The sequence below is a fragment of the Ptychodera flava genome, chromosome 6 (assembly GCF_041260155.1).
Source record: "Ptychodera flava strain L36383 chromosome 6, AS_Pfla_20210202, whole genome shotgun sequence".
In the NCBI taxonomy this organism is placed as follows: domain Eukaryota; kingdom Metazoa; phylum Hemichordata; class Enteropneusta; family Ptychoderidae; genus Ptychodera; species Ptychodera flava.
Genome location: NC_091933.1, coordinates 31511281 through 31536975, shown reverse-complemented (window position 1 = coordinate 31536975; position 25695 = coordinate 31511281). Strand labels below are relative to the sequence as shown.

General features: G+C 38.8%; 3 protein-coding genes across 3 annotated transcripts; all 3 read right to left on the bottom strand.

The window, feature by feature from the left end:
- Nucleotides 1-1374: 1374 nt before the first annotated feature.
- On the bottom strand, nt 1375-9178 carry LOC139135485 (uncharacterized). The gene is made up of 5 exons (XM_070702883.1): nt 8723-9178; nt 7982-8099; nt 6876-7100; nt 5976-6168; nt 1375-4976 (listed from the first exon to the last, which is right to left on the bottom strand). The coding sequence occupies exons 2-5, from the start codon at nt 8091-8093 to the stop codon at nt 3395-3397; spliced, it is 2112 nt and encodes a 703-aa protein (XP_070558984.1). The 5' UTR covers nt 8094-8099; nt 8723-9178; the 3' UTR covers nt 1375-3394.
- Nucleotides 9179-11787: 2609 nt separating this feature from the next.
- On the bottom strand, nt 11788-13649 carry LOC139134445 (uncharacterized). The gene is made up of 3 exons (XM_070701306.1): nt 13425-13649; nt 12775-13393; nt 11788-12563 (listed from the first exon to the last, which is right to left on the bottom strand). The coding sequence occupies exons 1-3, from the start codon at nt 13647-13649 to the stop codon at nt 11788-11790; spliced, it is 1620 nt and encodes a 539-aa protein (XP_070557407.1).
- Nucleotides 13650-13893: 244 nt separating this feature from the next.
- On the bottom strand, nt 13894-17606 carry LOC139134330 (leucine-rich repeat-containing protein 4-like). Its single transcript, XM_070701210.1, has 2 exons — nt 16344-17606; nt 13894-15753 (listed from the first exon to the last, which is right to left on the bottom strand). The coding sequence occupies exons 1-2, from the start codon at nt 17531-17533 to the stop codon at nt 15459-15461; spliced, it is 1485 nt and encodes a 494-aa protein (XP_070557311.1). The 5' UTR covers nt 17534-17606; the 3' UTR covers nt 13894-15458.
- Between the last annotated feature and the right edge of the window lie 8089 nt (nt 17607-25695).

Here is a 25695-nt window from a genome sequence, read left to right as displayed (position 1 = left end):
TGAACTACAGTTTCATCTGTCTCCCTATAGCGTGTTGAAACACACAATATTTGGCTTGTCAAAAACGCCTGTCAACTTGATACTATCGTCGATGATTGAACAAGGGAGCCGTTACGGTCTGGGAGGTCGGAGGGATGTGAGGGGGTCACTCAAAAAATTGAAAGCTAAAAAAAATATTATAAAAGTGGGGTTTCTCAAAATGGGAAGAAAGAAGGGGTTACTCAATTTTTGATGCAAATGAATTGAAACACCTCAGAGATAGAGAGAGCTAGAGGGGATGTCCTCCCTCTCGCATTGAAAATTTTGAGAAATTGATGTGTGAAATGCTACAATGAGATTGTAGCATTTCTTGGGACGTTCTGACAGCTTTACTTAGTAAAAATACAAATTGAAAACACCTCTCATATTGCACCAGCCTGCACCATTGCACACATCAATTTCTCAAATTTTTCCACGCAACAGAGGGTACAACCTCCTCTGACACTTTCCCTCTCAGCCTCTTTCGTGTTCTCCCTGTACTTTCAAATTCTGCCCTGTCAGAAATGTTAATGAAAACCCTGTCACTATACCCATCCCAATTAAAGAATACTATATGGTTGGATACGGGTTAGAGCGATAGCTTTTATATCTACATTTTGTTGTGACTTTGAATTTCATTTTGTTCTTTTCACCCTTTTCAATTGTCATGGGATAACTGATGATAATGTAGCAGGGTACACCAGGATATGAAAGGTCTTTACTATTGCTGTATTTTTGTAAATTTTCCAAGTACACAACTTGATATTTAACTTTCTAAGTGTGTGTGTGTGTGTGGGGGGGGGTGTTCAGTCAAAATTTCTGTGTTAGAGAGGGGGATTACTCAAAATCGTCAGGGTTGGCAGGGGGTTACTCGAAATTTTAGAGTTTCCGATGAAATTCCTCCGACCCCCATGGCGTAAATAATGACGGCCCCTAAGAGTCAAGACTGATATTCATTGGTCAATGATACAAATGCACAAGACACATGCACAGGCCGTGTTGACAATCTGAATACTGGACGGTTCACATGCTATAGGGAGTAGAACAAGAACCCAGTCGATACACCGAACAAAAATACTGCCAAAAGTATCAAGGTTATGACAGGGCCAAGCAGCTTGAATGATGATAAATCATGATAACAATAACAACAATGGCAATAATAGAACAGCCACTGTCAGATCATCTCAAGATATACGTGATAGAAATTCAAGACTTTTGACAGCACCTTATTATCAAATAAGGATCAACGTGCCCAAATATACACAACAAGAAATACACAGGTGTCTGTAAGCCGTCACCCTGCCCTTTAACTCTCACAACAATGCATGCATACAGGTACCAGACAAGCAAAATGTTAAGACAACTGTCATGTATCGAAAGTTCAGTAATGATCACATAGAGGGGGCCGGATTCAGAATGTTTTTGAGAGTATTGAGGGGATCCAGAAAAAAATTAAGACTTCAATCGTGATTCCTCAAGCCCCTTCTCCCTTAATTTAATGTAACCAAAATGACCTAAGTGACCCGGCCTTAGCTGTTGTTTCTTAGTAGATGCTTTGTACACAAACTATTTGTCACACCAAATACCAACGGACTTGCAAGGTTAAGTGTTTGGGTCAGGTTGTTGACCTGATTTGTTGATGTTAAACGTTAAACTTTGTAGATGTAATGTCATGAAATTGACAATTGCTGCAGAGATTTACTGTTCTCTTGGAACTGATAAACCTGTGACATTTCCATGGAGAACACAATTCACTGAAACCATAGTTGTCTGTTCGTTATTGGAGCTATTTTCAAATTTATTTCTCTTCAAATACTATAATAGAAAACTAAATTTTAACCAGTATAAATGGTCATAGTAATGTAAAATGAGTTTATGCCAAAGCTTACAATTACCGCACATCAACTATTACAATGCACGGAAAAAATACACGAGCCTCATACGCCGACATCCTCTGTACATGATATTTTTTTTGATAACACATGGAAATGTGCAAAAAGTATACAATCTTCTTTTGGTTTGAACATCAAGGGTGAAAAAACATTGGAATCGTACTGTAAACTTCAGAAACTTTGTCAGTGGGTTTCGTTTCGAAGCCCCGTATTGTTTGTAGAATACATCAAATTGAATTTGTTTCTTTCATTTTTGTTAGGTATTCTTCCTTTTTTGGAAATGTTAAACTAAACGGGCTTAGCAGCTTACGTTTTACAATGCTGTAGAATTTATGATTCGTAGAGAAAGACTTCTCAGCGGGACAGAAAGTATTAGCATAATTTTTTTTCCAATTAAGAATTGTTTAATCTGCCACTGTAATGAATATCTTTGCAGGAGGTCGAGCGGTTGTTAATCCCCTGCAAAAAGTATTAAATTAATCGACGTGCTCTGAATATTTTGTCAGTTTACCCATGCTTTGGTTTACCGACACAAGCAATAGGTTTTGATATGATGTTTACATGAATGAAGGAAAAGAGGAAATGACCTGGGGGTAATGTATTTGCGTTATCAAGAGTTTCCTTTACAAATACACATTGTCAATGAAGTTTTCAAATCATGTGCAAAGATCCCGGTTGGGTTAAACTAACGAACTCAGTAGCTTGCGTTTTACAATGATGGAGAATTTGTGATTTGTTTTTCCAAAGGAATATTTCTCTTTTAAAATGACAAGGAGACCCCTCATGCTATATATTTTCTAAACGCAGTGAATCTAAAGTTTAGTATGGTAGGAATGGTTTACTTGAAGCATGAAGGGGTGTATATTTGGGGTAAAAAACCTCAATTTTAGTGTTAATTATAAAAATTAATTTAAGTCAAAACTTGATACTATTTTGTGAAATTTCACTTATTTCACTTGAAACAAGAGCATATGCAGAAAAAACCGCTATTTTATTTAAAATGTGTATCATCTACTTTTATTCTAAAATGGCATGGGTTGAAAGACTTGCAGTCAAAAAATTGATTAAAAATATAATTAGCAAAATGAAAATGTCTCTTATTCAGAATGTAGATTTTCATTGCTAAGCAAAGTAGTCGGTTTTGATATCGCATTAATAGAACATAATGTGAAACTCAGAAATTTAAACCAGCTAGAGTGGAGTTAAATTCTTCGAAAATCTTGAAATTAGGTGAAAAGAGAAGCCAGGAAATCAGGTAATTTGCAGACATTTGCATAAATTAACACAACTTTATCAAGCAGCTTTCGACTGCTTGTCAAGCTTCAACCCTACCAATATTTTAATTTTGGGTTAATTTTAATGAATATTTGCTAAAAAAGGATTTTTAGCAAAATATGCTGTTTTGGGTGTAGCGCCCCCTATATGGTGTCCACAGATCTACTCTAGCTGACCAGTGTCGAAAATCACCCTTTGAGATCTAGTGCTTATATAAAGGTCACTTTTTTGAGGTGTGGTTTTATACTTTTGATCATTTCGACAAACCAAGGAGGGAACATTTCTAAATCTTCAACGACGAGTTCTTCCAAAGTCTGCTTATACTTTGTCTGGATAACGTGCAAAAGTCCCCGGATGTACGCACTGGACTGACATAGTGAGTCAAGGGGCCGAAGGTGAATTTGATCAATCTTTCGCTTCCGAAGCTCTTCCGACAAGACAGAAGCCAGGTAGTCTGATTGCCCGGATGTTGACACACACTGAAGGGTCAAAATACCGACCGGGTCATGCAAGACGGGAACTCTGCCAGTCAGACAGTCGGCTTGAATGCTTTCAATCTTGCTGGCAAGTATTTCGAAAAACTCTTGGAGTTCGTCACCGTGATTGTCCTGTTTAAGCAGTGCTGTCATGTACAGTAATATGGGGTGGAAAGACATTGTCTGGATTAGATGTTCGTAATAGTCCTTCCTCTTCTCCCTTGGAAGCTTACTAAGATATTCCCCGGCAAGTTCGTCTTGCATCAATTTGTGTGGAAACGTGTAACATATCTGCTCTTCCTCGATATTCGTCACAGACATTTCATTGGTCAGCAGTCCAATCTCAAATATGATATCGTCTTCCGTTAAATCCGGAATATGTTCAGCTATCTCGGTAAAAGAGAACTGCTGCTTGGATTTCATTAAACCCTGAAATGCTAATTTTCTTGTCGCGTCGATCCTACTTTCGAACGTTTTGCGAGATGATGATTCTCCCGAACTCGAGCCCGACGACGATTGTCCGGAAAGCGAATTCGCAGACATCGCCTTGGAATAGGATTCGTAGAAACGTTTACAGATCCATCGACGGAGAGCAATCATTAGTTTGTATGCGTCTATGTAATCAATCTCAAAACGGAGCTTTTGAAAGGCGTCGTCTTCCCACAGAAAACAAAGAAAAATACACATCAATGGATTCCTACTTAAATCCCTAAGCTGACCGTCTTTGCCAAGAGTCTCGATGAACTTGGTATGATCTATGTGGGTGGACTTTGCCTCGAAAAAGTGCTGTATAAACTCTTTCGCCAGCCTGAACCGGAAACCCACGTTAATGATTTCTCTGTCGAAGAGAACCTCGTCGTAGTCGATAGCGTCTTCCCATTGGCAGATTCGCGCGGTTACTAGGACAGTTGACAAACGGAAGATGTCGCCTCTGATCAGCTCCAATAACTCTTCCCTGAACTTGGGATTGAGTTCATCAAGTCCGTCGACGAGCCAGAGAATCTTGTCCGGGTTTGCCTTCATGTAATCCCAGAACTGATCCAGCTCCACTTCCTTAGACAGTAGCCGTTGCTCTACAAGCGCCTTTTTCAGGCTTCCTCGAAATTTTTTAACATCGAGCAGCAGCACGGCGTCGAACCTGTCCCTAACGTATGGCTTGCTCGTTCTCCAATCGTAGGCAACCTTGGCGCAGAGCGTTGTTTTCCCAATGCCGGCCTCGCCTTCCATCAAAATGCGTGCTGGTACTTCCTCCTCACCGGCGGGGTCAAACATTCTTTCGATTTCGATGTAACCACGTTCTATATTTCTATCCGCTCTGTGGAGTTACAATAATATTCAGGAGTATTAGAAAAAGTAAGAAAATTTGGACACTCATGAAATGAACAAAAAAGCTCACTACATACTGGTTTAGCCCTAACAAGTTATCTCATATGGCGATTGGTTTGACCTACGGGCAACATGGCATTTTAATAATACAATATATCACCTAAGTGTCTTAGCGTTTTTTTCTTCTGATTGCATGTCGTGTCACTCAACTGTTTTTGTCATACATGTATGGTCCAATAATACCTTTAACAACATCAGTAGTAATAATACGTTTATGGTGCCCTCCCAACAGTATCGTTTACAAGCCTGATGTGCTGACAGATGATGGTAACAGTCAGTGCTATGTCGGTTTGAAAGAGATTATCTTCAAACTTTCCAACCATGTATTCTCTTTTTACCATTTAAAACAATAGTACAGAATTATCAAAATAAATATGGAACTTTAAGGCGAAGAACGAGCAATACTACTTTAAATGGTCGATTATATCCAATGCAGCTGCTTACTCAAACACTACCAAGAGATGTAATATGTCTAGCTACACATACATCATCAATGCAGATAAGTCAAGCCTTCTCAATAAAGCTTCGGAACTAATCCCCCCCCCTCTCTCTCTCTCTCTCTCTCTCTCTCTCTCTCTCTCTCTCTCTCTCTCTCTCTCCTCTCTCTCTCCTCTCTCTCTCTCTGTATATGTATATACAGACAAACATATACATACATACATATATACAAACATACGCAGATAGACAGAAAGACAGACAGACAGACAGACAGACAGACAGACAGACAGACAGACAGACAGACACACACACACACACACACACACACACACACACATATATATATATATATATATATATATATATATATATATATATATATATATATAATATCGGTGTTCGTGTGAAATTCGAAACTCAACTCGACACTTAAATTCAACACTAAACTCACTAAATTTGGCAAACTGCTAACATTAGTAAATGTGTTTACATTTTACCGATGACAGCTAAGTCGTCCATCCCAACTCTCCTCATCTCATGTCTGACTTCCCGGTCTATGAGCTGCATGGAAGAGTATGTCTTTCCTAAATCTATTGTTACTCTCTTCATCCATGGAATAGGTTGCAGATGCTGAAGTTTATTATAACGGAACTTTAGCTCCTTTTCAACCTTTTCCATCATAACTGTATGAACAAAAATATAAAATATAATGTCACGTATAATGAAAATATAAAATGCAATTGAAACACAACTTCAATCTTCCTGTGTATATTCTATCAGACAAACAAAGTAGTGAATTGACGAAAGAAACTCTCATGACATATCTTATATACACTGTGATATATATATATATATATATATATATATATATATATTGCATCTGTTTGAGTGTGTAAAGATTAACGGGTAGGGTAAACCATAATGTAGGTATCACAACACTTTTGTCTCCAACTATGTCACTTCTATAAACCAGCATTGGGTTAACTCTTGTTCGAAAGCTCGTCGATAAATTGTCCAAATTTAAATTTCATGAACGATGCTGAAAGCTGAAAGATTTGGGGTTCTCAGCTAAAACATACACACGATACCACACATTTATAATCACTTTATCAAAATGTGCTGCATTGTATGTAGTTTCAGACCGATCAGCTATCTTGTTAGAAATACTTATCCAAGTTGATTACTTAACATGTTAAACGTATCAACCTTAATTATGAATAATTTCTCAATTACACAAAGATTGCATTTCTAAATTACTTTTGAATAACCACTTGCCCTCAATGATATATCCTAAGTGAAATTAAAGCACATTCTGCTGATCAAACAACCTCGGTTCATTGGTGTTCAACGTTGAATGTGGGTAACGTTAAAAAGCTCAAGAGATATTTACCATCATTGCTCAATGACCTTCCTACAGTCCGCCACTTTTTGACTCGGTCGGCAATATCATATCGACCAGCATATTCCAGGAGCTTGATCACAAAACCCCTGTCTCGAAGGCTAAATAAGCCGTGATGAGACAATGACGTCAGCAGGTGGCGAGAATCCTTCCAATCAGCAATTTCCCTTTGAGGAATTTTCCCCTTGCACAGATTTATCATTGTATCGAAATCTCCTGTAAGAAAAGAGGGATACTTATAACGAAAAAGGCTACATTTATTATGATATAAGTATGTAAATAGGTCCGGCATTTGTTTGTGGCCTGTTATGCCTCCTAAAACAATTAATCGTGAATTGATGCTTACTCATTATATCGATTTCATATTTTCAAGTTCATTTACTTATGGTAAAATACTGCCTCTCAATGAATTGGATGTCCATGAGTAGTAAAATCTGACTCAACATACATCAACTGCTTACAAAATTGATTGCAGACTATCAATTAAATATCTGTTATTAAATTTGCACGGCAGTTACCTTTCATAGAGTAAGAATGAGGGCGTTCAATAAATAATCCGATGGAGTCTTCTGTGAACTATGCAAGAATTCAATATCACTACACAACATGTATCTTAGGGACATTGTGCATGTGTTTCAATGTAGTCAAGTCGAGCTGCAGTACTCTACGCAAGATGATAAATTACTTTGGAATGTGCTACCACAATAGACAATATAGAGGACTTCAGTTCCACTATCTATGATGCCACAATATCGAATAAAGGTTTAAGACAATAGAAATATTAGATGAAATTTCTTAATCAGTTTTAATCCATCTATTGCTATCTTTGCCATAACTTCAGAAGGTTATCTTGAATTGTCCTTAGTGTATGTATCAGTAATGATGTTTCTTTGTGCCGCATTATTATCGACAACTTATGTTCTTTTCGTATTTGAATTCTTATCCATAGCCATGTCTGTCTGACAAAACACATGTCGGTTTGACATGCAGAATACCGATAGTAGATTGCATGGATTATGTAGAGAAACAGTTTACTTGAAAAGCGATGGGACGCAGGAGACGTGTGAAAATTTGCACATAGAGGGACGATGACTTACTGTCCTCAATGTCCTTGTCAATGTCGTCGACTAGCAGAACAAACTCGTCTAGTCCCTCGTTCCCTGCCGATGAAGCACCGTAGACACCAGCTTGGGCTGAGCAGGAACTCATTTTTCACTGTTGGTTAAAAGAAGAGCGTAATTTATCCCGTTTTGATTAATATTAATTGTTTTTCAAAGCATCATAGTATTTAACAGCTTATCTTTCCTTATACAGCGCCATCAACTTTGTAAACCTTCGCTGCTTTTGAGAAAAGGGTTTGTAGTATCCCCTATCTAGTTACATGAGATAATAAATGTGTGCTCCTGATTAATTCGGCGTTTTGAAAGGTAGGAATTAACTGAACGTCGCTTGCTTTTGGTCATAGAGATAAACACTGAAACAAAGTTCCAAGCCGTCCTACTTTATTACCCGCAGGTATTCTTTAATGAAACACATGTTTACTTCTGGGTACATCATTTTTACTGCTTTCACTTTGTAATTCGTATTTCAGAATTGTACGCAGAAGAATTAAAGGCCATGCCACAAGTACAAAGGGCAGTCATGTGTCACAGGAGAGGTATTCACGTGAATGTAACTGCACCTAATCGACAACGAGACTTAATGGCATTTCAAGGTCGTGCAGTTCAGTAGTTTCGATCGCAACCTCTAATTGTTTATGCGAAAGCGTGCCACTCTGTTCTACAACTGCGTAAACGATTTTCAGTTTCAAAAACTATTAAAGTTGACTGTCGACTTACATCAGCTTGTACTCCTATACCCTTTTACACACACCGGTATAGATGCCTTCTGATACCTCGACCATTCGAGAGGCGTTGATCGGCTGTTTACATCGTCGCTGTCGGAAGTAAATACAAGCAAAGTACAAACCTCCTATAAAGACGCCGTAATTAAGCGTTCTGAAACGGTGTGGTCCCTTCAAAGGTACAAAGCGTCGATAAATCGATAGGTGTGTAGGCTCAGAATGAGACGCAATATTTAGGCATCATTTGTCAAAGTCAAAGACATGAAGTACACTGCTGATACTCCCGTCAAAATGGGGGGCCTGAAAGGTTGTCGCTGTACTGACTACTGTGAATTTCTGCCATGCGCAGTTGTGTGTTTGCACGTTGAAAGTACAGAGGTCTCCAATAATCCTATAACAATGTCGTAGCCCCAAGGGTAATGTTTAAGGTGGCTGCCTCGCTTATGCAAAAAGAAAATTTTAATTACTACATGGGCGACAACACAAGACTCAAGTGGTGTTATATAAAGTTCTGAGCTCACATATGTGTAGCCTAGACATGGTGCATCAACAAATCAAAGTCCACTGACCCTGTGTCACTTCATATGCCCTAAGCCCATGAGGCCCTTTAGCTTTGTGCTTTTCAAGTAATAATGCGCGCCATCAAATCTATAAAGTTAACATAAGCTGCACGTATCGTGCAACCCTTGTCGATTATTCTACAGTATTACAAAAGTACTGAAATATCGATGCAATAATTCGAAATCCTGTTTTAAAGTTGCCTACTTTATAGAATTCTCTCTCTGATTTCCTCAAGGCAAATCCAGTGACAGATTTCGCGCAATGCCTTCTGTAGTTCAGATAATGACCTTTCACTGCTTTAAACTCCTAAGATTTTATGATATTGTAAAGGTAGTTGAGGCAAGTGTTTCGTAATTACATTTTGATTTTTGCGTGATTATGTTCACACATGTCATCTCCCTCTCTCGCCGTTGAAAGGAAAGCCAGAAACACTATAGATGGGTGTTCTCGCACTTGAACAAAAACACCAGGAGACGATGAGTACGGTTGAACTCGATTGCTGAAGTTTTATTGACATTAACAAGTGGAGTCCCAATCTCGGCCTATATAGCTGCCTGACAGAATTTCCTACACATAGCATGAAAAAAATCTATTAGCCTTAGGTCAGGAAACGACTAAACAAAGACTGAGTAAAGCATAAACTATGTTAAACTGAGCAGTTGATAAAATTGATTTACTAAATCGCACATATATTGTCTTTAGTTAATAAAGTACACTCATAGTATTTAATACCAATATTTCAGAAAGTGTACAAGTACGCAATGACAGGAGAATTTCCTAGAGTGACACTGCACATCGAAAGTCTTAACAGCGAGAAAGTTTGCATGATGCGGAAAGTGGCGCTAGAATGTCGCTAATTTTCGGTTTGCGAGACAAAATTTTTATTGGGTATTTAAATACGATTCCCATATCTACAAGAAGCAAATATGATGTTAAATATACAATTTAATATTAAATAAAACACACGCTGAAAACGATGACAAGGACTTGATAAGTACATGTTATATAATGTAGAAATGAACCAAATGTAGAAATATGACATTTTCTTCATACTTCTAGGTCTCAGATGATATCATAAGGATGTTTCTATAATAATGGAGTGATATAATACTCCGTTGTAACGAGACATTGGCATTCTTTCGCCATTGAAGTGTTTCCATTCCATAATAGTACCCGGATTCTCCACCATTTAAACAGCACTCTCACATGACCAGGGAAGCAGAAAGCAAGAGGCGATCTGTGTACTTCGATTTGAAAAGGAAAGAAGTCTACACAAGTCTCAAAGAGAGAAGGAAGACTTTTCTTAGACTAAGAACTAATATGACCATCTCACATACCATATAAAAGTTTTTTACATAAAGAAACGATCTGCTGTTGTGGATTACACTCTTGGGGTAGGTTCGGTTAGAGAGAGACAGAATAGGCCGGAGACAGCTTTGTATTGTGTCTTAGTATGACCAAGTTCAAATCTTGACCTTTATTACTATCACAGGTCCATATATACAGTGTAGTATGAATAATCATTAGAATCAATGAATGACACGACTAACTAATGACACGCCCAATGCATAATCTACATAATTAGTAAAGGAAAGGGTGGGCGGAGCTACACCATACACGTGATTCCCAACATCCTCCCGCCAGCAAGATAAAGAGTTTCAAAATCTTACACAACTGAATTCAAAATGCAAAAACAACACGAAATAAATCTCAAGAGTAAAGTGTCTATGATAAGCGTAAGATTGGAAAGAATAATCTGAAAGATCAATGGCGGTTGGTGTCTAATCATGCTTGATAAGAAAATACGCCTGGTACGGATTAAATCACAATCTGCTTCTGTTTGTGGCGCGTGATACAAACTTCAAAGAGAACTCTAATGCAAATCCTTATATAAACTATACTTAATTAAATCCTTCTTACAGTACTGGTTCGTTATAAGCTTTAACAGAAAGAAACTACAAATAAGATGACGGAAATACTTTGTGTAAACGTTACATTAATCTCTAATTCAAAAAATAACTGTAAGTTACAATCTAACGGATATTCATAGCGAACGTCAAATGAAATCACAACTGAAATTAGTTCAAAAAGTTACAAATCTTACAAACTAAAGAAAACTCTAAAACTACAAAGCAGTCACTGAAGATAGTGAATGCGTGTCTGAAACAAAAACTTACTAATACAGAATTGATGACATTTCCTTTAGTCGTTGACGGGCTTTCATAGCCGCTTCACGAACTGGTCGTGAACTGTTCACGCTACTATTTGTAGTATGTGCACCTTCGTCAGTGTCGGCGCACGTTTCATTATTTTCAACTTCTGAATTAACTTCTAATGGATACAATTTAGTGATAGGTCTACTAGTTTTGCCGGTACGCGTTCTGATGCAAGCGGAACGCACTAAACCATCATTTCCTGTGTTAAGTTTTTCAACAATGGCAAGAGACCACCTTATCCGTGGGACGGATTTGTCTTCCACTAGAACAACATCACCCACCCTTATCTGATTCTGAATGGCTCCCTTCCCTGAAATTCGATCTCTTTCACGCAACTGAAGATAGTGAACTGTTTGTAATCGTGGCATATCTTAACCCATTCGTTTCGGAGATCACTCTCTAGCAGTTCGTCCCACTGAACTTGTGCTTTCCACAATTTAGAAGACACAGCAGTGGGTCCCTGTCCACGGATAACGTGATCGCCAACAAATGAATAATAGAAATCTGCTCCTACCAAAATTGAAACTTCGAAATCGTACGCATCAGATACCGGGTGTGCTAATTCCAACTCTCGCAAATATGATAATCTGACAATACTAGCACTAGACTTCAAATGGTTTCTAAGTGGTGTAGTTATCTGAGGTACAATTAAAGCACGTATATTAACATTACAACCATTAGGTATAATTACCGTAATTTCTGCAATCTTCATTGATCGTAAACCAGTGGATTTCGCTCCAAGTGTGGAGACGTTTATGAGTTCAGAGTCACAGTTATTAAAGTCTATACCGATTGCTCTGGCGGTACGTTCAGTGATGAAACTTCTTTGCGATCTGTCGTCAAAGAGCAGCGTTGCCGATTCAGACATCGTTGATCCTCTAGCCTTGATGTCTGCGATGGCGGTCTTCAGTAGCATCGATGAATTTCGGCTGACATCGGACGATACCAAGGTACGAACGTCATCCCTCGTTGCGGCTGGGTGTTTTGGTGTCTCTCCGGTGCATATTGCTGTGTGGTGTTTGCGCTTGCAGACCTGACACTTGAATTTCGATTTGCAGTCTGAAACACGATGAGTACCACTAAGGCAGTTGAAGCACAGTTTGTCTTGTCTTGTCGGTGACAACCGTGCAATCTGTAGGTTTATGCCCTGTCTTCTTACAAAACGCACAGTGCTGTGGTTTCGATGCCTTCTGACGAGTTGTTGTCAGAAAGGCGGCGGTAGCAGGTGGTTGATCGGTAAGATCGAGTTCAAAGTCAATAGTAGTCTCACCTGCTCTGTTGGCTTCTATTTCTCGTTGAATTGATTCTCTTATACTTGTTAATGTCCAAGCTTCATCTCCCTTGTCTCTGGAGATCTGTTTTCGGACGTTCGCAGGCACTTTCTCTAGGATTATCAGAATCAGCAGATCTCCGAAAGTGTCATCTGATTTGCCGAGTGCGTTCAGTCCGCAAATGTAACCTTCCATATTGTCGTGAAATGTTACTAAACTGTTCAGAGTTCCGGTTGGCTTCTCGAGTTGCCATAACGCCTTGATGTAAGCGTTGATTATAGTCTGAGGTTTACCATACCTTTTCGTGAGTACGTCGACTGCTTGCAGGTAGTGGTCGTTCGTCAGTGGTAACCCTTGGATGGCTCGTTCTGCTTTGTCACGGAGATGTGCCCACAAATATTGGAATTTTTGGACACCACTTAGACTTGTATCGTTGTGGACGGCAGCATCAAATCCATCCTTGAAACTTTGCCAGGCGAGAATGTCACCATTGAAAGGAGTCAGCGTCAGCTTCGGCAAGTTGACTTTCCTTGTTGGTTGTTGGCTGGAATCTGGGGGTTGACTTGCGTGGGTGCTCTCTGGTATGGGACTGCTGGTGTCGGTTGGTTGAAGGATTTGCTAGGCGTTGTAGAAATCCCTCGAATCTCACCACGTCCTCGTTGACTTTAATCACGTAGTCGTCTGCTTCTTCGAATTCTCTGTTGTAATCGTCGTCATTTTCGATCTCGTTGAGGATTTGTTCATCTAAGGCTTTGATCTCCTTGATTTTCGTCGCCATACTCGCAATGGTAGCTTTCAGCGAATCGATCTTGTTGGGTTGTAGTGGAGTATTGGAGGTGACGATTTCTTCAGCCTTTTTGGTAAGTTTGGTCATCTGCGAGCGGTGGCCCCTTCTGCAACGTTTGTCTCTCTCTATGTCGGACATCTTCGTATCCTGGTCTCGGCACCAACAAATGTGGTTACACACTTGGGTGTAGCTCCGCCCACCCTTTCCTTTACTAATTATCATACACGTGATTCCCAACAGCTGTCTATCGTTCAGAAAGTGTACTGTTTTAATAAATAAATAGGAATTTCATGATATTGCATACTAATAGTCATTAGAAAGAGAAAACCTGCCAGGTACAGAAAAGTATACCAGAATTTTTAATATCAAACAATGAAGTGACACGAATATGAGCATTAAGTTCCCTTATCATGTAGAAACGCACATAATGTTTGAAACGAAACGTGGCCATTGAATGATAAGAACACATGCCAAAGAAGATAACGGCAAATTTGTTTTGCTATTAAACATCTCTGAATCATAAGAAATGGGGTCATTTGTCAGAACATCGTCTCAGATAATATAACGACACGAACATATACATATAAAACAGAATCTTACAGTTAATGTTAGAATTGTCTGCAGCAGGTGTACATTTCACACTACATTTACGCAATATGAAACGCTAAAATGGTATCATTACTGTTTTAAAATTTGGAGATTTGTCACATGATGATTAAAGAGAGGATCAAGTTACACATCTTCTCGGTTCTATTCATAGCGAACGATTTAGAGCGAGCGTATTTTAAGACCTTGTCGATCGCAGAACCGGCAGAAGATCGCAGAAGATCGCAGAACCGGTTGACCTACAGGGTCATTTTGGGTTGATGACAAATTGCTTTCGTCGTTTTTGCAGCTCAATACCATAATAAACAGCCAACATTACACTCCTCAGCGTATTCAAACTTGACACCTTCAAGGTTTATAGTTGTTTTAATCATAGCTAATATAAATGTTCTTCTTCAAATAGCTAAATTGCAATACCTTGATTTCTCTCAAGTGTGTTTATTTCGTTGTCTGAAATAAAAGTTCACCAATTCACTTAGGTAAAGAGACAAAGGTTGTCCTTTTGTAGCCCCACATGACGACAATCATAATAATAGTAGGTCCTACATGCTGTAAAAAGCGTTATTTGATCTATAAATGTAGTTACATTTATTTGTTGCCACAAAAAGCTCCCAGATCCAATAAGTGAAACCTTAAAGTACGTTATGTATCATCAGAGAAGAAAAGAAAGGAAATTGTTTGTCAGAATTGTCTTAACGCTACATCATGAAGGTCTATCCTTATGAATAATGCTCCGGATAATATGTTCGCTGGAAAATGACAAGAAATATATGTCGATTCCGGTCAGTTTCCGTTTCTGTATACCTAATGTATGCAAATATAATCCTGCAAGGGTTATTCATGCACTCATGAAAACTACAGCCGTATAAACTTCCTGTCCTAAAGTGTTGACACATATTGCCGTATTCTATCAGTAAAATGTATATAATCATGGTATTATGACCAGTGGCAAACGTAAACTAGGAATGCCATTACTACTAGGAGTTTATGCAAGCAGGTATATTGTAGCACACAAAATCTCACAGTTTTTGTAAAGTTTAACTAACGCTTATTGACATCTAGGCCATATTGATAGCTGTCTGCTTGACAGCGTTCTCCATCTTCTTCCAGAAGAGGTTCTGACCTTGCCTGTTGTCACTCCATTCGATGTGATTGCCTCGCCTCATTAAATACTGCAGTAGTCCAGGCATTTTGTTTGCAGGCACGTCCTCTTTGAGAATCAATATGGCGACGTCACGGTGTTCCTCAAACATCTTCTGACGAACCATCTCCAGCTCAAAGTAACACCATTCACTTTCGATGAATTCGTTGGTGACAACAAAGGCAGTCTTCCGGCTCTCGTTGATGGCGTCGATGATGTTTTCTGAAATACAGCTGCCTACGATAAAATCTCTGAAGTCCAGGCACAGCTTGTAGTTGTAGGGAGGGTTTTCTAGGGTTGGTCTGTAGGACGTTGAGAACCCAATTTTCGTCTTTGCTGGAGTGAGAGATAAAAATGTCGTACTTATATTCGCCTATGGGTTCCTCCTTGTCATCAATAGGAAGGTATCCTTTGCAGAGGAGTTTGAGAAGATACAACTTGTACCTGTTTGTGAATAAAACAGAAGAAGAATTAAATAAGATTCAATAACATTTTTCGACACCGTGGAGTACAAATTCGAACTTGCTTTCAGCGATGATGATTAAATTTTACTATACATATCCTTTACTTGGAGTTAGATGAAACGAGAATTTTACTGACCAACTTCAACAATGTTATTAGGCTATCATGGCCGATTAGTTTATTGACAATGGGACAGTAGGCTGTATACATAATAGATATATTGGGAAATACACCAGACATTCTCCAATGAAAGGCAGCTTAACGAAACTGTATGGGAGTTTTGACTGCGAGAATAATGTTGCAACATGAAGCCATTTTAGGTTTTTGCATGCAAACTTTCAGGGCTATGCGGACAGTTTATGTCATGTCATTACATTCAGATAATATCAAAGCTGAAACTCCCACTAACTACAGAGTGTCATTGTAGTTGTGTAAAAGGTTATCGTTATTTACATATATACCAGCAAAGTAATTAAATCACTTTTGGAGCCAAAAGTTTGGTTCCCGTGCCACATTGGACCTGATGTAAATGATGAATTCGATGAGCCTCATCGAAAGAACTTGCAACATACCTTATTCTCCACCTATTGGTGACCAAGAGTGCGATCAAAGCACAAAGCAGAATTACACCAACACTGGCCAAAACGGACACAAAGACGACGGGAAACTCACACTGCAGATCATCAGGATTGAAAGTCATCAGATTTAATCCCGATGCACATGTAGTATTCTGAGGCTTCACGATGACGTCACCGGTGTCGATCCACTTGCGAAACCACACCAGGTCACAACCACAGTCTAAGGGATTGTGGTGCACGTACAGTCGTTTCAAATTCTCCAATTGTTGCAGCCCAGTCGTCGAAGAGATTGTGGTGATTTTATTGTTGGCTAGATTAAGTTCGTCAAGTTCTGCGGACCCATTGAACATGTCAGGAGGTAAATATTCCAACTGATTTGTTTCAAGAAATACCTTTTCAAGGGAAGGTAAATTCCGGAACATCGCTGGTTCAATCTTTTTTATCTGGTTCCCGTAGAGAAGTATAAATCGTATCAGGACATTGTGTCTAAACGCGTCTTCCGAAATTGTTTCCACACTAGCCTGTCGAATGTCGATTCTCGTTAGGTTGTGCAGAGGTCTGAGCCACTCACTCTTAACCGTGGTGATGGCTCTGTTGTATCTAAGAAGAAGATAATTCAAAATCCCAAGACCTTCGAATGCGTCTGGATGCATTTGATTGCTGTCTAGAATATTATTGCTCAGGTCGAGTATATCAAGATTCGTGAGATGCGCAAACTGCAATGCATTGAGCCTGCCAATCAGATTGTTCGACAGAATCAAGTGTGCCGTCGCTGGTGGTATATTTGAAGGCACTTTGGTCAACCCTCTAGATCGACAGTCGAGCACAAGCCACTTTTTTGGACTTTTTAGGTGGGTTGAACACAGTTTACAAGATTTACAGACATCGGGACATGTTACATTCTTCGCAGGTACACATACCTTACCTTGAGCACAAAACAAGTGAGCGAAAACAATAAGGCAGAGCAGATAGCCAGCGTGTGCCATTGTTGTACGATGTTTTGCTTGCACACTACCGTTCCTGATATCTGATAGTTTTCTCAGCGAACACAGAACTACTCTAGGACAGGTGTTCCTGATCTCTTTCCGATAGGAGCCTGTAGTCCGACTGCTGATACCGTGTAACACCCCTGGATTACTGATATCTTGAGTCTGTGGGTGGACATGGGAATTTTTATGACTCATGTCCTTTACATGTTTTCCCCATGACACATTTTATCATTTTGTGACACATGCACAAATTTGCGTACTGTGAATCACAAAAAGGGAATTAACTATTTTAAGACAACTTGAAGCCAATGTTTTAATAGAACGATAGCGATGGCTAACAATTAAACCCTGTCAAAGGGTTGTTTTTATGCAAAAACACAAATGGAGACCAGTTCGTGTACATTCTAAAATTGGAGATGGCTGCTGAAGTCATGACCCTTGTATTTGTAGTGTATCAACCAAAGTGATTTATACTGTGTTAATTAGGCACACCCTTATACGTGACCTTGACCGGGAGTTGGATAAAGGTCATGTTGTGCTGAGCCCCAATATGGCGGCACTGTGTTAAATCTGAGTGATGTGGTTTAATCCGGGACATGCTCTGTCTCGCAGGAGACAGAACTGTTCTGTATTGGCCAATCGCAGAAGGGCATTTCCAATAAATATTTAAATTGGGTGAATGCGAAAGTGAAAGTACGATTTTGCGGGAACGAGCTCATCGGCAAATTTTGACGGTTTTTTAAACCCTCAGTTGAGAGATATTCGGTGTCTTTCGGATGAAAACATCTCTAAAATGGGCTACACTTTAAAATGGTAGCTTTGGAGAGTGGTACGTGCGAGATTCTTCCCATTACATCATTTTGAAGTTCGTCATTGAAATACGCAATTGTTGACAGTCGACTCTTTTTACGGGGGTTTCACGATTGTAGTTCTAACTTACTTAGATGTGTTTTAAGTCATTCGAAGGAGGAGAAAACCAGCTTTCTAATAATGCAGAACACGTGGGTACCACTGATAGGTTTTGAAAACACCGCGAAGCATTGTTGATCACCGGTCGCCTGACTGAATGACAACCCGGTACGTACCCATGAAGTACGCATATGCATGGACGTAAAAAATAGATGTACGTATTCACAGATTGTCTCGATGTAATAAAGGGAAAACAACTCAACACAAGGTTAATATCTGAGTTGTTTACATTTTTGTAATTGCTTATGATGTTGTGTATATCGTGTTTGGCTGTTTTATGTAGAGAGTGTAATAGCCAGTGTCAGTCACCTACGTACCTTGCACTGGAGCCGCAGAAGGACTAGTAATGTGACACTGTGATCCTCTGACACTACGTTGCGTGAACAGTTGTCTTCATCAGTCGCTAAAATTCATTTTTGATAGGTGAATGATTGATTATTGTACGTATGTGTTGTTGTGTTTGTGTGTGGTCATGTGAATCGGAGTTCGAGCTATTGTAGCTTTATTTAAGTCTAGCATTTATAAGTGTGTCGCCTATATTTCTCTTCCTTTTCACGGTTGTGGAGGGATCGTGTCCTGTTGTATGCGAATAGATTAGACTAGAGTATATTGTCGGTGGTGTTTTTTGTTTTGTTTTTGTTCAAGTTGTCTCCTTATGTTCAGTTTCCCCGATGATGCGTTCTTTTTTATTTTTGGTCACGATGTCGACGTCGATCATCGATGTGCCGGATCGACGAAAACATGAAATGACTGGCCATCCGATTGTTACATGAATTGTGAGTCCTCAGGTAAAAACGTCTGGAAGACCATGTGAAAGTATCTTCCGTCCATGGCAAGAACTTTACAATGTTTACGTTCCACGATTCGGTTGTTTTCCCCGATAGTCGGAGTCGAGCAGTCGCGATTATGCATATGTGTCAGACGAACAGAAGTATGTCATTTTGCACGTTTCGAGGTGGGCGCCGGTATTCCATAAGTAATCGACACGGTCATTGGTTTAATTTAGTCACATGGGGGTTTATGGGATATATTTTAAACGTCTCCTATTTTAGTGTGTACATGAACTGGAGACCAGCCAGAACCTTACAAGCGCGTTCAAAGTGCATGTTATTCTGTATTTGTAAGCATTGATGTGCCTTCAACAGCATGTTTGAGAGAGGCCACACACATGCGGTGCAAACATTAGCCCCCCTGAAAACAGTACAAAACAGAAATCGTAGATGTCAGAGCGAAAGATCGACACTGTGTTGATATATCTGTTCCTTTACAAATATAGTGTTCACAATGAGATGACTTTGTACTACAACAAAATTATGGTAAAAGGGCTTTGTGTAACAAAATTATATAACTTCATACCGGTAAAGTTGTATTCACACTTAATGTAAGATTGTATCTTCGTCATACATGCATTCAACTTGAAGTCACATGGAAGGGTAGGGCAATTCAGATGAAGGAAATTTCTCCATAGACCATTTTGTAAATTATAAATTTATTATGTTATGTTTGCATTTGATTTCTCGCGGAAAGGGTGTCACTTGAGAATATCAGTTGTTGAACCTGTTAACAAACCATTGAATGTAAACCGCACACCTGACTTCGTTATGGTAAATTTTCAATCGGTCAACCCCGATCCGAGATAGCTTAATTTAAATATTCACGCACAGAATGTTTCAATAATTCATTTCATTTTGGACACTGCCTAATTTCACAGTTTGACAGAAATCTTGCGTATCGTGTAGATCGCTAAGTCTCTCTTACCATTCAATGAATTTCATCTAGCTTAGATATTACTGGTCACATACTTTCTATTTGATTAGAGAAGGTATTGATTCAGGCGGTCTTTCACTGGGCGTTACAGTTATCATGGCTGATCAGATTGTTCGAAGGTTTATGCAAACATTATATATCTGCTTTACATATCAACGGCCAACAAGTAGGATGATATATTGATACTGCTATAGCGTCAAATTGTCTCCTGTGACCCATATTACTAACATAAAAAACGTTTATTTTTTGAACTTCTTCAATGGGACATGTTGAGCTTTCCATAATGTTAATTTTATTTCATTGCATTGTATGCCTCCCCTGCTATTTACACAAGCCATTATGATCGTAACATGTAAGATCTGGTGACGCATCTCAAGTTCATCAGAAATGACAAACACCAACACGCACACGCACACTCCATCACTACAATGTAGTTTTTTGATATAAGATCTGTTTAAGCTGCCAACTTGGCGACAGGACAATATTACATTAAAAAGTGTCTTTCGTTTATGTGCATGCACGCCTACGTTAGTAGCCTATAAAGCGGTTACACGGGCATGCAATATTCTTGACCACACTTTACTTTTGTTTTAAGCCATAGGATTCGACTGCCTTTATTTCAGTTGAACTTCACATTTCGATGTTCATCATAACAGTAACATGTAAGTTCTTGTTAAAGATTCATCAGAAGTGACCAACACCTCAACGCACCATGAACCTCGACATAGTAGCCTTCCGACATTAAATCTGTTTAATCTGTTTACTTGGTTAAAGGGCATTAATCAATGCAATAAAGTGTCTCCCATTTGAGTTATCACTATGCACACCTACGCTAGTATCCAGGGGTCACATATGGGACAGAATATTGTTAGCCAGCTTTGCTTTAGTTTTGAGATAGTATGCACCTCGAAAGTGAAAGACTTGAATTTTGCTCAAACTTTCCCAGAGGAAGATTTAAACCATTCATCAGAAGTTACTAACACTCGCACGGACAATCCGCCACGACATAGTAGTCTTCCACATAAGATCTGTCTGAACCGTGTACTCGGTGAACGGACAATAATCCATTCAATATAGTATACTTCGTCTGTGTACTCAACAAACACGCCTACGCTAGTGTCAAGGGATCACAGAGGGGACACAGTATTGTTGACCACACTTTACCTTCGTTTTAAGCCACAGGTTTCGGCTATCTTCAACTCCCGTAACGTTGCAATATCGTCGAATTCTCCCTGCATCTATCCCGTTAGAGAGTATGAATGAGTTTATTATCTCATCTGGTGACAACAATCTTAAATACTAAATTCAAAAATTCAACACTTAGGCTCAATTTAACCACAGCATTTCTCTGCATTTATCGCAAATACGAAGTGAAAGAAATTTCTAGTGTCTACACTAGTGCGTCTTTTTGGAGTAGAATAAGAACTTGCAATTGACATACAAAATTAATATAATGAAAACATCATCAAAAGTCAACATTACTGTCCCTTCAGAATCCCGTGTTAGTATATGAATGCAATCCTCCCCTATTAAAATTGCTATAAAAAGTCAGTCGGTTTCTGCTGTACACACATTTCACCGTTTCGAGTGGTATGTCTTGGGTACATAACTCAGTTTATTCGGAATTTATTTTATTGTTGTTTTATAGGGCCGTGGCATGTCCCAGACATACATTGTTGGATAGGAGACAATTGTTGCGGGATCGTAGCTACCACCATATACGTAAACTATTTCAAAGCAATGACCGAGGATAGTAGGCATAATGTGACCACGTCTACAAAGGGGATGCCTGTAAAGCCTGTAAAAAAGAGCGCCCCGTAAGCAAAACAACGGAGTTTACAACAATAATGTGACATGTTTAAGTTGCCCAAGCTGACTGTGGAATCATCTTTGCCTCTATTGGTTTGGAATGCAAGGCTTACTGCATAAACTTTCCAAATAGTGTTGGCGCACATCAATTGCAGCGTTTTGCATGCAATTGGCGGCTGAACATGAGGGGCCAGTGAGATTGGATTCATTGTTACTCCTTTTAGAAAGACACATGAGCTTATGTCAAAGCAGTATATTTTCGTTTGTTTGGCTATCGTCTGTCTGCCTATGTCATTAATATATAAAAACGGCTAATGAGATTGACGTAACATTTTTACACACGTTTATGTGGCTTTAACTGATTAGGTTTAGTATGTGTATATGATAATGAGGTAATCTACATTTGCTGCAAATTTTGCCACCATCGAAGTCAATGAGAGAGCCATCCTCGTCATGAAGCTAAATGTAAAAGAACAAAGAAGAATGGAGAGGGTGCTATACATGCCGGTAAAAGATGAGCTATTTGTCTTACCTATGTCCGCTTATTTTTGGTTTCTGTGTGCGGGCACAATATCTAAAGAACAAGTCATTTATTCGTTTATTTATTTATTCGAAAATTCTACCGGACCAAGTCCCATTGACAGGTTCCTCAAAGGCTCAAAAGAAAACGGTTAAAAAACACTGAACAAGACAGCACCAAACAAAAAGTATTCACAAAACTAAAATCAAGTGTAGGACACACACACACATTAAAAACAAAGCAAACAAATCAACAAGAACAGCCATTAAAATATAACATTCTAATGTCAGACTTAAATGAATTACTAAAAATATCAATAATGATTATTACGAAACAATTCATTAAAATTGCTCATACATCTGTTGAGTGGAGAAAATTTCAAAACGTTGATACGGCTACGGGATGGTCTGAATGTAGGACAGGTGCACAAAATTTTGCCGGGTGCATTAAAGGGGAAATTTACCCTGAAAATTAATTTTGGAATATTAAACTGATATGGTCATTGAAAGGCTTTCGAGTCGATTTTATTCACTTTCACTCACTGGCTAACAAACAGCGGTGTACTAAAATACCGGAAGTGACGTCATAAACTTGGTCATTGAAGCAGTCGACGTGTGCAACTGTAAGCTTTTCCACTTACAGTGTAAAGAATGGCTACAGAATATAGGGGCCAAGCACTCGGTGTCGATGTTTAAGTCGAGCAGAAATAAAGTTTTCTGCGAATACAACTTTGAGAAGGGCTGCTTTTAGCGAAAGTTGCAAGTCCAACTACTGAACTACAAGCCTAAAGAAAACTGCCCGGGGCATATCCAGCCCCAAGTGCTTTGCTTGTACATATGGGACGTGCGTACGCTAGGCACTAGAAACGGAATGCTCCAGACAGGACAGCTGGTTCTAGACTAATCATGGCTACATCAGGGTGTTCTGTAACACATTAAAATCCTTGCACTTTTAGAATTAATGTCGATCTCTTTAGAGCATTGGCATTACTTCGGGATCGGCATGATTTCACAGCGATGGGGTTGACAATGACTGGCGTGATTGATCGCCGAGAGTAATTTGAACTTCGTCATCGGAGAATAGTCACTTTCCGAACTCGAGTCGCTGTAACTTTCTGACGATGTCAGTCTTGGATCATCGATTGCTCGTTCAGGTTTGAAGTTATTACCGATTATCTTCGCCATTATGATTTTCAGTCGAGCGCTGAGGTTTGTGTACCGCATATGCGTACTCCACTTGGCGTAGAAGAGCTTGGTTATAAGTGACCTCACTTTGAACCCGCTGTGACTAGCAAGTTTGATACGTCACTTCCGGTTTCCGTGCGTTCAGCTTGTGGCCACTGCGCTAATACGCGTGAGTGAAAGTGAATGAAACCAACGCTATTTTGTTTATTTTTCACTAAATAACGACCTGATTACCTAAGAAAGTCTGGGTAAATTTCCCCATTAAAGCATACCTTTGATAAAACATCTGGTAAATTATAAAACCCAGTTGCACACTTGTGTAAGTACATCATATTAAGATAAGAGCGTCTTTGCTCCAAAGTTGGTAAGTTAAAGATGGTATAGAAAGCTTCACACTGGTCAACATGATATGATATGTGCGTTTTGAAACAAAAATATTTTATGAATCAAGTAATTCCATATCTAATTTTTTCCAAGGGTTCCAGACATCAGAACCATACTCGAGACAGCTCCTTACAAGAGAAGTATAAAGAGATATAAAAGTTTGAACCTGAGTAAAATTTTGAGACAGTCGTTTTATAGAACTCAACATTCTAAAAGATTTATTTACAGTAAAAGAAATATTATCTGAAAAACTTAAGTTTGAGGTTAAAATAACTCTCAAATCTTTACCATTTTGCTGTCTATTAAGAATAGTTTCTAAAATACAATAGTCAAAATCAATTAAAAACCTCTTGTTGGTAAAAGAGATCACAGAACACTTTTTGACATTTAAATCACATTTCACAGTCATTCGGTCAGGATCAAATTGTGTATATAGGTTTCTCCTGGTAATGGTAAAAACTGCTTAGTTTCGGTGCGCTTGGCAGTGCCACTTTGCATGATATATATTTCAGATATTAGATATTCTTAGAATACATCATCAGAACTTATGAATCTCGGTGTAGATGTTGATCAAAGAAAAATATGACATACTTTACGATCATGCAGCAATTTCTTGAGAATGGCATTACTCATATGCATATTTAACGAACCATAGAGTAGCAATCGAGATCAACTTCCGAATCACCAAAGTTGATAAAACTAGAAATCTGGATCGACTTGAACAAAATTGATGAAATTAGTTGTGCAAATTGAAGATACAATCATATAACACAAGGTTATTCAGAATTTTCACATCAGCCAATTACTAACTTGTATATGTGACAATGTTTTACATCTTGGGATATAAAACTTGAAGGATTTCACCAAAGTTGATGAAAATCGCCATATATAAAGGTCATATAACAATATGTCACTAGTAAAAGTTATTTGGCATTTTCACACCAGCTAAATAGTTCTTTGCACATTCAAAACTGTTTCACCTTTGTGATATAAAGCTGGAAGGAATAAATCTAATGAAAAGTGTAAAGGACTGAGAACAATATCTTGTGATTTAGGCCCTCAATTTTGCTTACCTCTGATCTAACATCTAGCGCGAGAACATTTTGTAACATACTGAGCGCAACACTACCTTTGAATTTAAGAACGTTTTTTAGAATAAACAGCTAACAATTACACCCGATCTTACGATTCCTTTGTGTATCACACTGTAGAGACCCATGGGAACCAACATTCGGAAAACCACATTTGCCATGCAGTACATGATATACTGCTTCTTGCTTTGCTCTCAATGTTTAGATGTTGACTCAAATATTGCGTAGCCAACGTCATTTGGTGAAACAGGTAAATTTGTTGATGTTAGACAGATTTCTCAACATTGCGGTTACAAAGCTGTTCTTTCACAATCACAGTGCCCATACACATATATCTTTAATAATCTGAATAGATTAAACTGAAGAAACTAGGCGGTATCAACTGCCTTGAGTCTGGGATATTATTTCAGGATCATGCATGTATGGTGGTGTCTGGCAATAGTATTGACAAAGGAGGATTGATAGCTGTTGAAAGTACTCGGTAACAGAAGAGAATGTATCAGCATACATGTAAATAAGAATCCATATTTGCATTTCCGTAAATCGTTATCTAAGATAACTGTCAGGCCAAAAACCCCGCTTTATATGTGTAAATGGTTTCCTCTCGACTTCGACTTCATCCACTACCTTTCT

Coding starts and splice junctions, on each gene's coding strand:
- LOC139135485 (XM_070702883.1), bottom strand. CDS start 8,093: ATGAGTTCCTGCTCAGCCCAAGCTGGTGTCTACGGTGCTTCATCGGCA. Junction 6,169..6,875: donor AAGGTCATTGAGCAATGATG/GTAAATATCTCT, acceptor TTGTTCATACAG/TTATGATGGAAAAGGTTGAA. Junction 4,977..5,975: donor TTAGCTGTCATCGGTAAAAT/GTAAACACATTT, acceptor GTAACTCCACAG/AGCGGATAGAAATATAGAAC.
- LOC139134445 (XM_070701306.1), bottom strand. CDS start 13,649: ATGACCAAACTTACCAAAAAGGCTGAAGAAATCGTCACCTCCAATACT. Junction 13,394..13,424: donor TTAAAGTCAACGAGGACGTG/GTGAGATTCGAG, acceptor TACAACGCCTAG/CAAATCCTTCAACCAACCGA. Junction 12,564..12,774: donor AATAGAAGCCAACAGAGCAG/GTGAGACTACTA, acceptor ATCGTGTTTCAG/ACTGCAAATCGAAATTCAAG.
- LOC139134330 (XM_070701210.1), bottom strand. CDS start 17,533: ATGAGTCATAAAAATTCCCATGTCCACCCACAGACTCAAGATATCAGT. Junction 15,754..16,343: donor ACCAATAGGTGGAGAATAAG/GTATGTTGCAAG, acceptor ATTCACAAACAG/GTACAAGTTGTATCTTCTCA.